The 18,758-nt window shown below is 40.6% G+C and overlaps 1 protein-coding gene across 1 annotated transcript in view; it reads left to right on the top strand.

The window, feature by feature from the left end:
- Positions 1-12,799, top strand: part of LOC139376313 (solute carrier family 26 member 6-like) — a 36,111-nt gene extending 23,312 nt beyond the window's left edge. Inside the window, exons 14-19 of the mRNA XM_071118702.1 lie at positions 4,265-4,372; positions 5,490-5,621; positions 8,477-8,683; positions 9,101-9,155; positions 10,765-10,913; positions 11,036-12,799. Of these exons, the coding sequence (XP_070974803.1) occupies positions 4,265-4,372; positions 5,490-5,621; positions 8,477-8,683; positions 9,101-9,155; positions 10,765-10,913; positions 11,036-11,062 (678 nt within the window). The 3' untranslated portion in view covers positions 11,063-12,799. The remainder of the gene's footprint in view (positions 1-4,264; positions 4,373-5,489; positions 5,622-8,476; positions 8,684-9,100; positions 9,156-10,764; positions 10,914-11,035) is intronic.
- The last annotated feature ends 5,959 nt before the right edge of the window (positions 12,800-18,758 follow it).

Raw genomic sequence — 18,758 nt, 5'->3', positions numbered from 1 at the left:
AGTACAGTATATACGTATACATATGAGATGAATAATGTAGGGTATGTAAACATCATATTAGGTAGCATTGTTTAAAGTGGCTAGTGATATATTTTACATCAATTCCCATCAATTCCCATTTTTAAAGTGGCTGGAGTTGAGTCAGTGTGTTGGCAGCAGCCACTCAATGTTAGTGGTGGCTGTTTAACAGTCTGATGGCCTTGAGATAGAAGCTGTTTTTCAGTCTCCCGGTCCCAGCTTTGATGCACCTGTACTGACCTCGCCTTTTGGATGATAGCGGGGTGAACAGGCAGTGGCTCGGGTGGTTGTTGTCCTTGATGATCTTTTTGGCCTTCCTGTAACATCGGGTGGTGTAGGTGTCCTGGAGGGCAGGTAGTTTGCCCCCGGTGATGCGTTGTGCAGACCTCACTACCCTCTGGAAAGCCTTACGGTTGTGGGCGGAGCAGTTGCCGTACCAGGCGGTGATACAGCCCGACAGGATGCTCTCGATTGTGCATCTGTAGAAGTTTGTGAGTGCTTTTGGTGACAAGACGAATTTCTTCAGCCTCCTGAGGTTGAAGAGGCGCTGTTGCGCCTTCTTCATGATGCTGTCTGTGTGCGTGGACCAATTCAGTTTGTCTGTGATGTGTATGCCGAGGAACTTAAAACTTGCTACCCTCTCCACTACTGTTCCATCAATGTGGATAGGGGGGTGTTCCCTCTGCTGTTTCCTGAAGTCCACAATCATCTCCTTAGTTTTGTTGACGTTGAGTGTGAGGTTATTTTCCTGACACCACACTCCGAGGGCCCTCACCTCCTCCCTGTAGGCCGTCTCGTCGTTGTTGGTAATCAAGCCTACCACTGTTGTGTCGTCCGCAAACTTGATGATTGAGTTGGAGGCGTGCGTGGCCACGCAGTCGTGGGTGAACAGGGAGTACAGGAGAGGGCTCAGAACGCACCCTTGTGGGGCCCCAGTGTTGAGGATCAGCGGGGTGGAGATGTTGTTGCCTACCCTCACCACCTGGGGGCAGCCCGTCAGGAAGTCCAGTACCCAGTTGCACAGGGCGGGGTCGAGACCCAGGGTCTCGAGCTTGATGACGAGCTTGTAGGGTACTATGGTGTTAAATGCTGAGCTGTAGTCGATGAACAGCATTCTCACATAGGTATTCCTCTTGTCCAGATGGGTTAGGGCAGTGTGCAGCGTGGTTGAGATTGCATCGTCTGTGGACATATTTGGGCGGTAATCAAATTGGAGTGGGTCTAGGGTGTCAGGTAGGGTGGAGGTGATATGGTCCTTGACTAGTCTCTCAAAGCACTTCATGATGACGGAAGTGAGTGCTACGGGGCGGTAGTCGTTTAGCTCTGTTACCTTAGCTTTCTTGGGAACAGGAACAATGGTGGCCCTCTTGAAGCATGTGGGAACAACAGACTGGGATAGGGATTGATTGAATATGTCCGTAGACACACCAGCCAGCTGGTCTGTGCATGCTCTGAGGGCGCGGCTGGGGATGCCGTCTGGGCCTGCAGCCTTGCGAGGGTTAACACGTTTAAATGTTTTACTCACCTCGGCTGCAGTGAAGGAGAGGCCCCGTCAGTGGCACTGTATTGTCCTCAAAGCGGGCAAAAAGGTTATTTAGTCTGCCTGGGAGCAAGACATCCTGGTCCGTGACGGGGCTGGTTTTCTTTTTGTAATCCGTGATTGACTGTAGACCCTGCCACATACCTCTTGTGTCTGAGCCGTTGAAATGAGATTCTACTTTGTCTCTATACTGACGCTTAGCTTGTTTGATTGCCTTGCGGAGGGAATAGCTACACTGTTTGTATTCGGTCATGTTTCCGGTCACCTTGCCCTGATTAAAAGCAGTGGTTCGCGCTTTCAGTTTCACGCGAATGCTGCCATCAATCTACGGTTTCTGGTTTGGGAATGTATTAATCGTTGCTATGGAACGACATCTTCAACGCAAGTTCTAATGAACTCGCACACCGAATCAGCATATTTGTCAATGTTGTTGTCTGACGCAATACGAAACATATCCCAGTCCACGTGATGGAAGCAGTCTTGGAGTGTGGAATCGGATTGGTCGGACCAGCGTTGAACAGACCTCAGCGTGGGAGCTTCTTGTTTTAGTTTCTGTCTGTAGGCAGGGATCAACAAAATGGAGTCGTGGTCAGCTTTTCTGAAAGGAGGGCGGGGCAGGGCCTTATATGTGTCACGGAAGTTAGAATAGCAGTGATCCAAGGTTTTGCCAGCCCTGGTTGCGCAATCGATATGCTGATACCATTTAGGGAGTCTTGTTTTCAGATTAGCCTTGTTAAAATCCTCAGCTGCAATGAATGCAGCCTCAGGATGTATGGATTCCAGTTTGCAAAGAGTCAAATAAAGTTCGTTCAGAGCCATCGATGTGTCTGCTTGGGGGGGAATATATACGGCTGTGATTATAATTGAAGATAATTCCCTTGGTAGATAATGCGGTCGACATTTGATTGTGAGGAATTCTAAATCAGGTGAACAGAAGGACTTGAGTTCCTGTATGCTTTTGTGACCACAACACGTCTCGTTAGCCATAAGGCATACGCCCCCGCCCCTCTTCTTAGCAGAAAGATGTTTGTTTCTGTCGGCGCGATGCGTGGAGAAACCAGCTGGCTGCACCGACTCCGATAGCGTCTCTCCAGTGAGCCATGTTTCCGTGAAGCAAAGAACGTTAGTCTCTGATGTCCCTCTGGAATGCTACCCTTGCTCGGATTTCATCAACCTTGTTGTCAAGAGACTGGACATTGGCGAGATGTCTCCGGAGTCTGACCAGAAGACCGCTACGTTTCCCTCTTTTATGAAGTCGTTTTTTTGGGTCGCCAGCTGGGATCCATTCCGTTGTCCTGGGTGAAAGGCAGAACACAGGATCCGCTTCGCGAAAGTCATATTCTTGGTTGTACTGATGGTGAGTTGACGCTGCTCTTATATTCAGTAGTTCTTCTCGACTGTATGTAATGAAACCTAAGATGACCTGGGGTACTAATGTAAGAAATAACACGTAAAAAAACAAAAAATGGCATAGTTTCCTAGGAACGCGAAGCGAGGCAGCCATCTCTGTCGGCGCCGGAAGTCAACTTGACTCATATTGTAATTAATTATAGGTCATATCTAATTGAAATCTGTAAACACTGGGCAGTTGCTTTAAGTTGACTGTGCCTTTAACAAGAAATTAGTGGAGTGGTTGAAAAACAAGATTTAATGACTCCAACCTAAGTGTATGTAAACTTCCGACTTCATCTGTATATTGTTATTTTTTTCTGCTGCTCTTTAATGACTTATCTTTTATTCTGATCCGTATTTTTTTTAACCGCACTGTCGGTTAGGTGCTCGTAAGTAAGCATGTCACTAAGTTCTACACCTGTTGTATTCGGTGCATGTGACTAATAAAATGTTATTTGATTTGATTGAAATTAACAATATTAGTGTCAGTTGAGAACTCTGAACATTCCAGTAATAATAAGAGGCAAAATCAGTACTCCTCTGAAAAATAATGTGCATAGGGTTCTTTGGTTGAAGGGTTCTACTAGGAATATTCAGAGTTGATGACAACTCAACGACTATGAATGAACTTGAGACAACGGCATGCCATATTAGGCTGGCTTCACTTGCTTGTGAGAAGTTGTCAGTCTGACGTGGATGTGTTCATGTGCTTTAGTACTCTGAACAATTCTTCAACCAATAAGATTTTAGATAGGTTGATAACATTGCTAATAATGAAGTTAGCTAGCTTGCTGAACATTGACAATATGGTCAGACTAGCTTCATTATTCATATTGATAAGGAATTTGTCGTCATCTTTTGGTTGAACGAGTAAAAGGTCAGTGGTGAAACATCACAACTCGGCAACTCGGGTAACAACATTTTCTCAGTTTCCCACTTGTCATTCTGACTTGGATTCGGGGTCATTCAATTGAAATTTCCAACTGGGAACTAGGAGCTTCTGATAACTCCAATAGGACGTGGACACGGCCTTAGGACATGAAACACGTTGATTGGCTTGTGAGTGGCCATGCCCTCGTCACACCTACAATGTATTTATTAAAACAGTCGTTTTGTGCCATTTCCACTGTGAAAATAGCGCACATTTTTCTGACACACCCATGTGGTTGAAAATGTGTTGTTAGGAATTGTGGTTGGGTGCAGGTGAACAAACAGCTGACCCACGTATGACTAGTGTTTGTGTCTTTCTCAGAATTGCTTTCTCTCTCATTCACTCTCTTTATCTCAAGCCCTCCATTTCATTTTCTTACACAGAGTGGAATTGACATTGGAATGCTGCTGATGAAAAAGAAGAAAAGAGACACTGAAGAAAAGAGAAAAGACGAGAAAGAAAAAAACAAAGCCAAAAAAGAGGCAAAAAAGGTATAATACATATCCAACACACATATCAGCTGATGTACGAAGGGATATATAAATACATTTATCTTAACACCACCGTTCAAAAGTTTGGGATCACTTGCTTCTACACCTGCATTGCTTGCTGTTTGGGGTTTTAGGCTGGGTTTCTGTACAGCACTTTGACATATCAGCTGATGTACGAAGGGCTATATAAATACATTTGATTTGACTTAGAAATGTCCTTGTTTTTGAAAGAAGAGGACAAGTGTCTAGTTTGAGAAACAGCCGCCTCAAAAGTCCTCAACTGACAGCTTCATTAAATAGTACACGCAAAACACAGGTCTCAACGTCAACAGTGAAGAGGCGACTCCGGGATGCTGACAATGGGACCAACCTGACAGGGTTTTGATATTTAGGCGGAGTTGCACAGAAAAATCCATATCTCAGACAGGTCAATAAAAATAAAAGATTAAGATGGGCAAAAGAACACAGACACTGGACAGAGGAACTCTGCCTAGAAGGTCAGCATCCCGAAGTCACCTCTTCACTGTTGACGTTGAGACTGGTGTTTTGTGGGTACCATTTAATGAAGTTAGTTTCTAGGCTGTTTCTCGCATGGAATAGCCTTCATTTCTCAGAACAGGAATAGACTGACGAGTTTCAGAAGATAAGTCTGTTTCTGGCCATTTTGAGCCTGTAATCAAACTCACAAATGCTGATGCTCCAGATACTCAACTAGTCTAAAGGCCAGTTTTATAGCTTCTTTAATCAGGACAAACAGTTTTCAGCTGTGCTAACATAATTATAAAAGGGTTTTCTAATAATCAATTAGCCTTTTAAAATGATAAACTTGGATTGACTAACACAACGTGCCATTGGAACACAGGAGTGATGGTTGCTGATAAATGTAGATAATCAATAAAAAAATCTGTTGTTTACAGCTACAATAGTCATTTACAACGTTAACAATGCCTACACTGTATTTTTGATCAATTTGATGTTGTTTTTATGGTCCAAAAATGAGCTTATCTTTCAAAAACAAGGACATTTCTAAGTGACCCCAAACTTTTGAACGGTAGTGTAGGACTAAGAACCACACACACAAAAATTGTTAGTGACCTTATTTCTCTTCCCTTCCCAGAATGGTGTGAATGGACGCCTACCCAACAATACAGTCCATCCAGATGACAAGAGGGATGAGGAGAAAGGTTCCCCAGACCTGAAATTGAACCAGACAGCCATTGCCCTAGTTGACCGACCCATCAACGGACAGGTGTGTAGTGTAATGTACTACAGTATAGTGAGGCATTTAAGCAAAACAATTGTGTAGATGTTTGTACCCTGAAAAGATTCAGATATGGAGCCACCCCAGATTTGGCCCCTGGGGCGTGGCAGCCATTTTTCAAAATGGCAGCATATGGCAACAATATTTTAAACAGATTGTTTTGAGCTAAACACACCAAATCTGGCACAGAGGTAGATTTATGTAGCCTGAAAATATTTACATCTGGAGCCACCACACATTTGGCACCTGGGGTCCATGGTGGCCATCTTACAAAATGGCCACTGTCGGTAATAAAATGTTACAATTCTGAGGGCCTTTTTTGAGATACACGCACCACATTTGACACAGAGGTAGATTAATGTGTCCTGGAAAGATTTAGAGATTGAGACATCATATATAAAAAAACAGAGCTAGATTTATGAACCCTGAAAAGACTTAGATATGGATCCAACACATAGTTGTCCCCTGGGGTCGTGGCAAGTTACACAATGGCCGCTGTTGGTAATACAATGTTACAGTACTGAAGGGCTTTTTGTTTAGATAAACTTTCAAAAGGTGGCATATAGGTAGATTCCTAGGGGCATGCAGGTGGGGCAACCCAGCTATATTGTGTACAAGTAAAGAGAGCTCTACATTATTATTATGAGATGAATTCTATGGAGGCTGTGCTGTGTCTGTGTGTACGTATGAATATTTGTGTTTTTTGATGTTTCATCTTTGTTTCTAAACCTTTTTCTTGGGAATTTATAAATGTATAAAAACAGATGGGGAATTTATAAAAACAGATGGGAAAGAAATAGTGTTGGGGAAGAGTTAAATTATTGACAGACTGGCTGTGCAGTCTCGCTGTTCTACTGGTCACTCTTGTGGTGATGGATGGGATTGTCGGCCCGGGTGGCTTGGACTGATGGCAAGTGTCTTGGACCCTCCTATTCCTGACCAGTGTCATATAGTTGAACCCATTTTGGTATGTGTGTGCATGGGGGTGTGTGGGGGCATGGGTACACATGTACGCACGCATAAACATGGATTGAGTATGCTCGAGGGTAATGCCTGCCATTGGTTGATGTGCAGCATACAGTTGAAAACAGGGATTTAGGTCAGGTCCAAGGCCAGGACTTTATTTTGCTTAGAAGCCACTAGTAAATTAGCTGGGTAATGTCAGGGCTTTTGATGCTGTACTCATCTCTTTCTATTCGGTGTATGGCTCCAGAAAATGTATTTATTCTACAATTTGGCCTACTGTAATGTACTGTGTTACTGTTACAGTTTTGGGTTTTCAGGTGATCCAGGGCAAGAAGTATAGACCAAAAATATATCAATCAATCAAAGTAGTATAGGCAATAACTTTTTGTAGATTAAAGGTTTGTAAAGTAGTGGTACAGTCTGCAACCTTTTAGTAAAATGTATGTCACGATCCAGGGGCCAAATCTATGATGGGACTATATCTAAATATTTTCAGGGTACATGCATCTTCCTCTGTGCAAAATTGTGCCAAATGGTGTGTTTATCTAACATTGTATTACTGACAGTGGCCTTTTTGTAAGATGGCCCCCACGGCCCCCAGGGTCCCATCAATCAAATGTATTTATAGAGCCCTTCTTACATCAGCTGATGTCATAAAGTGCTGTACAGAAACCCAGCATAAAACCCCAAACAGCAAGCAAATATGTGTAGAAGCACGGTGGCTAAGGAAAAACTCCCTAAAATAGCCTCAAACTAGGAAAAAACCTAAAGAGGAACCAGACTATGAGGGGTGGCCAGTGGTCTTCTGTCTGTGCCGGGTGGAGATTATAACAGAACATGGCCAAGATGTTCAAATGTTCACAGCCCCTACACCACTGGAGGGATATCTTCAACCACCAACTTACTATCCTGAGACAAGACCGAGTATAGCCCACAAAGATCTCCCCCTCGGCACGAACCCAAGAAGGGGGCGCCAACCTGGACAGGAAGATCATGTCACTGACTTAACTCACTCAAGTTACGCACCCCTCCTAGGGATGGCATGGAAGAGCACCAGTATGCCAGTGACTCAGCCCCTGTAACATGGTTTGAGAAGAGAATCCCAGTGGAGAGAGTGGAACCGGCCAAGCAGAGACAGCAAGGGCGGTTTTTGCTCTAGTGCCTTTCCGTTCACCTTCACACTCCTGGGACAAACTATACCCAATCATAAGACCTACTGAAGAAATGAGTCTTCAATAAAGACCAAAAGGTCGAGACCGAGTCTGCTTCTCTCACATGGATAGTCAGACCCTTCCTTAAAAATGGAGCTCTATAGGAGAAAGCTCTGCCTCCAGCTGTTTGCTTAGAAATTCTAGGGACAGTAAGGAGGCCTGCGTCTTGTGACCATAGCGTACGTGTAGGTATGTACAGCAGGATCAAATCATAAAGATAGGTAGGAGCAAGCCCAGGTATTGCTTTGTAGGTTAGCAGTAAAACCTTAATCAGCCCTAGCTTTAACAGGAAGCCAGTGTAGAGAGGCTAGCACTGGGGTAAAATGCTAAACATATTCTGGGTTCTAGTCTAGATCATTGCAAGTTTATTTAGTGCTTTATCCGGGTAGCCGGAAAGTAGAGCATTGCACTAGTCTAACCTTGAAGTGACAAAAGCATGGATTCATTTTTGGGCAGAAAGTTTCAGATTTTTGCAATGTCACGTAGTCTAAATCTGTGGTGGCTCCATATCTCAATATTTTCATGATAGATGTGTGTGTGTTTCTCAAAATAGACCTTCTGAATTGTAAAATTGTGTTATCGTTTACGGCTAGCCCATAATGCTTTTGAAATGTGTATTTTATCAGAGCAGAGTAAAGATTGAAACTGTCTCTCTGTCAATCTAAGGTGAACTGGGGTTTTGAGCAGCAAAGTAACGGGTTCGACCAGGACTCTAAAACTGATATTCATGGCGATGATCACATAACCCAGATGTCCAGTACCGGAAGAGAAGGGGAGATGGGGAGGAGCTCCGTCAACGACACACACACCATCATCCTGGACCTATCCACAGCCAACTTTGCTGACACGGCCACTGTGAAGACGCTGAAAAATGTATGAGTGTGTGTGGTTTTGAACAATGGTGATGAAGGAGTGGGGTTTGAGTGCTAAGGGGATAGAGAGGAGAAAAGGAAAGAGAGAAAGAGGTTAGGTTCACAGATGTTTTCAGAAATGTGTTATTGTTAGTTTCTTTGTATCCAGTCTTCTTATGTAACATTGTTTGCAGTCGCTCTCCTGTGTGGCCTTGTGCTCAAAAGAAACAAAAGGTCTTGTTTTCTGTGAGTTGGCAGGCCTAAATTATATTTTTATGTACCCTATGTACATAAGAGGCATAGATAGAAAGAGGTGGAAATGAAGAGGGGTGGAAGAGAAAAACAAGATAAATCCAAACTGGTGTAACAAAAACAGTCCGAGAGAAACATGGACTTCTTATTTGACCTTCTCTGTCTCTCACTTTCTCTTTTTTTGCAGATATTCCTAAACTACAGAAAGATTGACATTGACATTTATTTAACTGGATGCCAAGGTGAGTATGTGTCAGTGGAGGCTCCTCAGAGGAGGAAGGGGAGGACCATCCTCTTCATTGAAATTCTGAAAAAAAACAAGTCAAACATATATGTAACATAAAATATACTCACGTCGCCAAATCATTTATTAAACAACACAGTTTAGCAATGAAGGTCTACAGTATATTCAACAGCACTCTGTAGCATAGCACCGTAGTTTCCGTCCTCCTCTGGGTACATTGACTTCAATACAAAACCTAGGAGGCATGTGGTTCTCACCCTTTTCCATAGACTTACATAGTAATTATAACAACTTCCAGAGGACATCCTCCAACCTATCAGAGTTCTTGCAGTCTGACATGTTGTCCAGAGAATGAACGTAGTACTGAAAGCATAAGCTACAGCTAGCTAGCAGTGCATAAAATGTGGTGAGTAGTTGACTCAAAGAGCGAGAAAGACAATAGTTGTACAGTTTTGAACAAATTAATTAACAAGTGAAGGAGAAGCAAGAAATAGAGAGAGATTTAGATTTTTTAAATTATTTACTTTCTCTTTCTTAGCTAGCGAATGCAGCTAGCTAGTTTAGCCTACTCAAACACCCGGCTCAATCTCAAACAGAGAGGGATGCTATGTTAGCTAGCTGGCTATCCAACACTGAAACTCTTCCAAGTCAAGATAAGCTTCTGGTTTTATTAATTTATTCCTACCAGGGCCCACCGGTGTAACTGCTCAACTGCACACTATACTGCATAATTGTAGTGGGTTTACTAACGCGTTAGATCTAGTAGCTATGTTGATTATGACGTTAATATGGTGACAACAATGTAGGCTGTGTGTAGAGGTTAGCGGTTATTATATTAAGGTTTGGCTTGGAAAAGTTTTTTCGCCTGGTCAAATACAGCTGATATGTTGTTAGTGAAGTCCACAAGCGAAGGGAAAAGGTGAGGAGGAAAGCGCATAGATGCTAGAAGGAATTATAGGTGGCTGATATGAAAGTTAAATGTGTTTGCTTTTGATCAGGGGTTGTATTCATTCCACCGATTCTGTTGAAAAATGTTTATTTAACGCTAGCAAACGGAGTGAAACAGAGATAAACATGTATTTTATTTTACCAGCTAAGTTGACCGAGAACAAGAGCCGGGATGAATGAGACAATTGTAAACATACCTGAATTTGTCCAATAAAAACTATAATTTGCAACTGTTGGACTAATAATTACACTCTATATCAGCTAGATGCTGGAAAGAGTGTGCAAGGCAGTATTGAATGTGTCAATATCTGTCACCTTGATTACTAAAATGCATCTTAAACTGTGTACCTACATGGTAAACGTTAATTCATATGCTAGGTTGTAGCAACCTCATTATGGATATAGGAAAAATTTGAGTATCATGTAGTAGCCTAAACCTATCATTGTTACGTTGAGCTGGGTGAATGGAAAAGGAATGACAGTCATCCAATATGCTGTAATAGAAACACTGTAAGGCCATGCTCATAAAAAATAATCGTCATCCCTCATCTTAAAATGGCACCGACCGCCACTGGTATGTGTGGTAATTCAGGCTCCAGCGCTCTGGCCGTAGCTTGTGTTGTCTGTGTATTGTCTAACCTGGTTTGTCTCTCCTTCAGTCTTTGTGGTGGAGCAGTTATCGAGTGCAGGCTTCTTCTCTGAGTCCATCCCTAAAAGCTGTCTGTTCACTACGATCCACGACGCGGTGCTACACAGCCTCCGACTGCATGGGGCCTCAGACGTACCCATCATCTACGAGTATGCTCTGGTGAGTGGAGGAGACTTTGAGCTACTTTCTTGTTATTATTTCTTAGGCTACCTAGAAATGCATTAATTCATATAGTCACAGAATCATATCTTATGTTCTGACCCTATCTCCACTTCTGTTAGGACTTGACCTGCACTACCAAGATGTAACCAACAGGGGTCACTTTGTTCCTCTTCCACTCCACCTTCATCTGCCTGGCTTCCCATTGGTTCCCCTCACCTCTTTCCTCTCTGTGAAAGAGAATGCACCACCGTGTGTGTTTTGCCGGTTGTACCAAGGCAGTTCCCCCTTCATGTTATGTTAAATAACTGAACACAAAAAACCTCCCCGAAATAAAACTATAAAACTCCCCAATATATTTGTCAGCCACCTAAGATGTGTTGTCTAGTCAGTCAGCAGTTCACTTCACCTCCCCATCCCCCCCTCTCCCTATTTAATCCATTCCTCATAGGGCCAGTGTGTCCCAGACAGTAGTATGTCCTGTTCCTCAGGGGCCTTCTCCAATATATATATATATACATACACACACACACATAAATATACATACACACACACACACATAAATATACATACACACACACACAAATATATACACACACACATAAATATACATATATATTTATACACACATACATACACACAGTACCAGTCAAAAGTTGACACACTCATTCAAGGCTTTTCTACATTTTTACTATTTTCTACATTGTAGAATAATAGTTAAGACATAAAAACTATGAAATAACATATGGAATCATGTAGTAACCAAAAACATGTTTAACATTTGAATTTCTTCAAAGTAGCCACCCTTTGCCTTCATGGCACACTCTTGGCATTCTCTCAACCAACTTCATGAGGTAGGCACCTAGAATGCATTTCAATTAACAGTTGTGCCTTGTTAAAAGTTCATTTGTGTAATTGATTTCATTCTTCATACATTTGAGCCAATTAGTTGTGTTTTAAAATATAAAGAAAAACCCTTGAATGAGTAAGTGTCCAAACTTTAGACTGGTACTGTATATATATAAATATAACACCCTTGCCTTTCATGAACAAACACTCACACTTGCCTTTTTTTCTCTTTTTGCACTGACTTTGCTGATAGCTACTTTGAGGAAAAATATAATTACTCTCACTGAGATGTGGTTGTCCCACCTAGCTATCTTAAGATGAATGCACTAACGGTCAGTTGCTAATATAACATTGTCTGCTAAATTACTAAAATGTAAATTATAATTGCTTTAATAACATTGGCTCTAGCTAACTCCTCTGTCTCTCATAAGCTAGGGTTATACGGTTTCAATACCAAGGGGAAACATACAATGGGTAATTTCTTGAGCCTCATTGCTGATTTTGAAAATTATGTAAATCATCCTAAAACAGAATCATGGTAGTTCAATATCCACTGAATGAGTATGAATAGCAGCTATTCACTCTGCTATCCAAAGGTGTTTCTATCATATCACTGACAACTTTAGCATTTTAGCCAATTAGCAACAACATAGCATCCTTCCCCTAACCCAGCTAACGTTAGCCCCAACAATTTGTAACATATCATGCAGTCCAGGTTGGCATCTCGTAGCCTTGAGCCACATCTATACATTGTGTATTTCAGGGTCAAATCAATGCCAAAGGGAGTATAGTTCTTCCCTAGTTTGAACACTGTTATAGAGCTAATCTCTTTGTATCTTTCTGTATTTTCCTAAAGAGGATGTGAATAATTCATGTTAATGTGCATTTTGAACATTTTACTAAATTGTTCATTTCCTGATCTATGTTAATCTACTTTGAATACGATTTGTAATTTTCTAGCATTGATCGAACACACACTCCAATATCTTAAAGTAAAAATTCTTGTTTGAGTACATGGCTAAATAAACATCAGTAAAATGAGCAGATCTGTTGTGATTTATTGTGTTTATCTGTTTCATATTCAGCACTTGTATGATTGAATACACTTCTGAAGCATAGCTGCACTCTTTATTCTCTCCAAAATAATACCCTACACATTTCATCATTAGTTACACATTGCAGACTAGGTGAAATGTATTGTGTCCTTGAGCGAGGCACTTTGCCCAAATTGCTCCTGCAGTTGCTCTGGATATGAGTGTCTGCTAAATGACTAAAATGTACATGTAAATGTTTTAGCCTGGTCCCAGATCATATCTTTATGTGCTTTAAACATATCTCCTGACTAATCATGGCATGTAGTTGGTTCAAGACCATACCGATCTAAGACCAGGCTATGTGTGACTCTCTGATAGTAATCGTCAGTGATTGAGCTTTGATTCTATCTGCAAATACATATATTTGTTTCACTTCTTAAGGTATTGGGGGCAGCATTTTCAATTTGGATAAATAGCGTGCCCAATTTCAACTTCCTGCAACTCATGCCAAGAATATAAGATATGTATATTATTAGTATATTTGGATAGAAAACACTCTGAAGTTTCTAAAACTGTATGAATCATGTGTGTGAGTATAACAGATTTTATGTAGCAGGCAAAACCCAGAGGACTAACCGTTCAGTTTTTTTATGTCTCTGTCTGTTCACTGAGTTCTCATTGGCAAACAATATTTTTTAGGAACTTGTTTTCAGTTCCTACCACTTCCACTGGATGTCTCCAGTCTTTGGAATTTGGGTTATTGGGTTATTGAGGTTATTCATTTGTGCAATGAAGAAGTAGGGCCATCCTGGAACAGGGTAACGCTGTTGAGAGTTGACCAAGACTTGAGTAGTGTTAGTTTCCTCTCGTCCTCTATTGAAAACAGATAGACCTGTCTTCAATTTGATCGATTATTAACGTTTAAAAATACCTAAAGTTGTATTACAAAAGTAGTTTTAAATATTTTAGCATAGTTTATAGGCAACTCTTTAAATATTTTGTAGTGACTTTGCCCCTAATAAATAGACATTTTCGATATATATGGACGGAATTAATCGAACAAAAGAACCAATTGTGATGTTTATGGGACATATTGGAGTGCCAACAAAAGAAGCTCGTCAAAGGTAAGGCATGTTTTATACTTTATTTCTACTTTTTGTGTAGCGCCTGCAGGGTTGAAATATGCTACCCTCTTTGTTTACTGTTGTGCTATCATCAGATAATATCTTCTTATGCTTTCGCTGAAAAGCCTTTTTTTAAATCTGACATATTGGCTGGATTCACAATGAGTGTAGCTTTAATTGAGTATCTTACATGTGTGATTTAATGAAAGTTTGATTTTGCCCAAGTGGGACGCAACCATAAGAAGTTAAACACACGCCACTAATAAATGGAACCCTCCGTTCAGGGTTTCGCCTACAATATCAGCTCTGTTATACTCACAGACAATATTTTGACCGTTTTGGAAACTTTAGAGTGTTTTCTATCCAATACTAATAATAATATGCATATATTAGCAACTGAGACTGAGGAGCTGGCCGTTTACAATGGGCACATTTTCATCCAAGCTACTCAATACTGCCCCTGCAGCCATACAAAGTTAACCGTTATTAGTTTGATTACCCTGACATAAAACATGTAGTGTATTTGAGGTTGAAAAAGTCTTCTGAAGTTTGTAATTTCCACTTTGAAATTTCAGACTTGATTTTGCCTTACGAAAAATGTATCAACACCTAAGAAAATTTCAATTTATTACAATCCACATAATTCAAATTATTTTCCTGTCTCAAAGATCCCATACTGTAACTAACTGCAATGTTGTTTATCCATCCTCTGTTCTCAGTAGTCACAGTGGTAAATCCCAGCAACAAATAAATGTGTATTTGGGTTTATTTGTCTTTTCTATAACCAGCTAATTTTCTTGGGAACAGTCATATTTCGACAACATGATGCCAAGTGTGTTGTTTTTACATAAACAGCCACTCCTTTCCCTTTTTGCAATATATCACACCTGAAGAAATTTTAACCACAAATCTCAATGTCCTTATTAGTCAGCCAAGTCTCTGTTCGAACCAGAATATCAAGGATTGTGTCCTGCACCCAGATATGAGGAAGGTCCAACTGAGATACAAACAAAGACATAGAGTAGCTTTTTTGTACCTCTTATCAGAGTGTTTGACAGTTTGTTGATAATTGTGAGACCTTTGTGAGAGGTTTTTGTGAGATGTATTTCTTCCGCACACTGTTTCAGACTAGAAGGACAGACAAAGAAACATAGACAGAAAGAAAAGAGAGAGACACACAAAGCAATAAACACACAGCCATGGGAATTGAGGAGCAGAGGGCTGGGGAGTTTTACGTGGAGAGGGATGTTTTGAACGAGCTTTGCTTGGACGAGTTGGCCAGAAGACGGACTCACTCCACCAGACCTCTCCTGAAGGAACGAACGGGTGAAAGATTCCCTCAGGTAAGATAGTAACATCCCATTGGGCACAGACGAATTGAATCAACGTTGTTTCAATGTATTTTGTCAACGTATTGTGATGTGGAATTTAGTAAAATACATTGGATTTGCAAAAATCATCTATGTAGACTGATTTAGAGGGTGACATTTCAACAACGGGATTATGTCATGGTAACCAATTTTCAACATAGACAAACCTTGCATAAATGTCTCTCCACTTAAGAACTCAATACATTCACTATTGCAATCAAAGTCATTTCAAGGGGTAGATTTAACAGAGCAAATGAAAAGTAAATATACTTTATCAATCATATATCATCAATTATGCTTTTTAGGCCCATGTCTTCAAAAGCTATCATTTCATTTCAACCCAGGATTCAACAAGAAAATTGAAAATAGGCCTAGGGTTTCAAGCTTTGGTTGAATTCACATCTCTATAGCAACCAAACATGTAAGTTAAAGAATAAGCCTAAATCAAATCAAACTTTAAATAAAGTTCGATCTGATTTGGGGCTCGATTCAATCTGTATCGTGGAAGTTTAGTTTAATAGTGGGATTTAAATTAAAAACCAATGTTCCCATGTTCGCAGAGACTGCATATCTGGGCTCAATCAGAAATTACCCTTAAATTTCAATCGCGCTATAATATGGATTCAATCAAAATCGAATTTTATTGGTCAAATACACATATTTATCAGATGTAACGAAATGCTTGTGTTCCTAGCTCCAAAAAAGAAGTAATATCTGACAATGCACAACAATGCACACACATCTTATTCCATCCCTTTACATTTGTGTGTATTAGGTAGTTGTTGTGGAACTGTTAGAATACTTGTTTGATATTACTGCACTGTCAGAACAATGCAGTAAAATAAAAAGTAAAAGAATAGAATTAAGATATACATAAATATTAGGATTAGCAATGTTGGAGTCCGGAGTGTATATATATATACTTTATATATACAGTGCATTCGGAAAGTATTGAGACCCCTTGACTTTTTCCACATTTTGATACATTACAGCCTTATACAGCCTCTACACACAATACACATCACATAAGTATTCTGACCCTTTACTCATTACTTTGTTGAAGCACCGTTGGCAGCAATTACAGCCTGGAGTCTTCTTGGGTGTGACGCTACAAGCTTGGCACACCTGCATTTGTGGAGTTTCTCCTATTCTTCTCTGTAGATCCTCTAAATCTTGTCAGGTTGTATGGAGATCGTCGCTGCACAGCTATTTTCTGATCTCTCCAGAGTTCTTTGATCGGATTCAAATCCGGGCTCTGGCTGGGTCACTCAAGGAAATTCAAGAGACTGGTCCAGAAGCCACTCCTGCATTGTCTTGTCTGTGTGCTTACGGTTGTTGTCCTGTTGGACAGGACAGTCTGAGGTCCTGAGCGCTCAGGAGCAGATTTTCATCAAGGATCACTCTGTACTTTCCTCAATTCATCTTTCCCTCGATACGGGCAAGTCTCCCTGCCACTGAAAAACATCCTCACAGCCTGATGCTGCCACCACCATGCTTAACTGTAGGGATGGTTGCAGGTTTCCTCCAGATGTGACACTTGGCATTCAGGCCAAAGATTTCAATCTTGGTTTTAGAAAATCTTGTCTCTCATGGTCAGAGTACTTTAGGTGCCTTATGGCAAACTCCAAGTGGGCTGTCAAATAAATAAAATTAAATCAAGTGTTATTGGTCACATACACATGGTTAGCAGATGTAGCGAAATGCTTGTGCTTCTAGTTTCCGACAGTGCAGTAATATCTAACAAGTAATCTAACAATTTCCCAACAACTATCAAATACTCACAAAGGGGTGAAGGAGAATATGTATACAAGTATATGGATGAGCGATGTCAGGAGCGGCATAGGCAAGGTGCAATAGATGGTATGAGGTACAGTTTATACATGTAAGATATGTTAAAAAAATGTAATTGGCGAGTGATCCATTTATTAAAGTGGCCAGTGATTTGAGTCTCTATGTAGGCAGCAGCCTCTCTGAGTTAAAGATTACTATTTAGCAGTCTGATGACCTTGCGATAGAAGCTGTTTTTCAATCTCTCAGTCCCAGCTTTCATGCACTTGTACTGACCTCACCTTCTGGATGGAAACGGGGTGAACAGGCAGTGGCTTGTGGTTGTTATTTTTGTATGCAGTACCAGTCAAAAGATTGAGTATGTTTATCCAAAAATTATTTATTTTTACTATTTTTTACATTGTAGAATAATAGTGAAGGCGTCAAAACTATGAAATAATGTAGTAACCTAAAAAGTGATGAACATATGAAAATATATTTAGGGTTAGGGATGCTTGATGACAGCATTGCACACTCATGGAATTCTCTCAACCAGATACATATAATGCTTACTTACAGTACAAGCCCTTAACCAACAATGCAGTTATGAAAATATGAGGATCAGACCCTTTTTTTCAATTTTCGCATAAAACGACATACCCAAATCTAACTGCCTGTAGCTCAGGACCTGAATGATATGCCTATGATATGCCTATTCTTGATACACTTTGAATTTTGTGGAAATGTGAAATGAATGTAGGAGAATGCAACACATTAGATCTGGTAAAACATTAAATTTCCCCCATCTTTGAAATGCAAGAGAAAGTTCACAATGTTTTATTCCAGGTTAGACAATTTTGAGTTTGGCCACTAGATGGCAGCAGTGTATGTGCAAAGTTTTAGACTGATCCAATGAACCATCACATTTCTGTTCAAAATGTTGTATGAAGTCTGCCCAAATGTGCCTAATTGGTTTATTGATACATTTTCCAGTTCATAACTGTGCACTCTCTTCAAACAATAGCATGGTATTTGTTCACTGTAATAGCTACTTTCAAATTGGACAGTGCAGTTAGATTAACAATCATTTAAGCTTTCAGATGTCTATGTCCTGGGAAATGTTCTTGTTACTTACAAACTCATGCTAATCACATTAGCCTACATTAGCTCAAACGTCCCACGGGGGTGACGCCGATCCTGCAGAGGTTAAAACTTAGATTGACAACCAAATACAATTCAATAAAGCTTTTACAATACAGTTAAATAGCCTAAAGTGAATGTGATCTTATGTCACACCCTGGCCATAGAGAGGCTTTTTATTCTCTATTTTGGTAAGGCCAGGGTGTGACTAGGGTGGGCATTCTATGTTATTTTTTCTTTGTTTTTGGCCGGGTATGGTTCTCAATCAGGGACAGCTGTCTGTCTCTGATTGAGAACCATACTTCGGTAGCCTTTTCCCACCTGTGTTTTGTGGGTAATTGTTTTTCTGTGTGTGTTTGTGTGCACCTCGGTTGCGTCACGGTCTTTGCTGTTTACCTGTTTGTTTTTTGGTTGTTTCTGTTTCACCTTCATTGAAAGATGTGGAACTACATGCACGCTGCATCTTGGTCGATTTATGAAAGGGAGTTTGAGGATAGCGAGTGTGACATCTTACTATTGTAACAGTATTTATTCAACCTTAAAATTAGAAAGACATCCATG

Source organism: Oncorhynchus clarkii, chromosome 20 (assembly GCF_045791955.1).
Source record: "Oncorhynchus clarkii lewisi isolate Uvic-CL-2024 chromosome 20, UVic_Ocla_1.0, whole genome shotgun sequence".
NCBI classification, from domain to species: Eukaryota; Metazoa; Chordata; class Actinopteri; order Salmoniformes; family Salmonidae; genus Oncorhynchus; species Oncorhynchus clarkii.
This window is presented reverse-complemented; position numbering and strand designations above follow the sequence as displayed.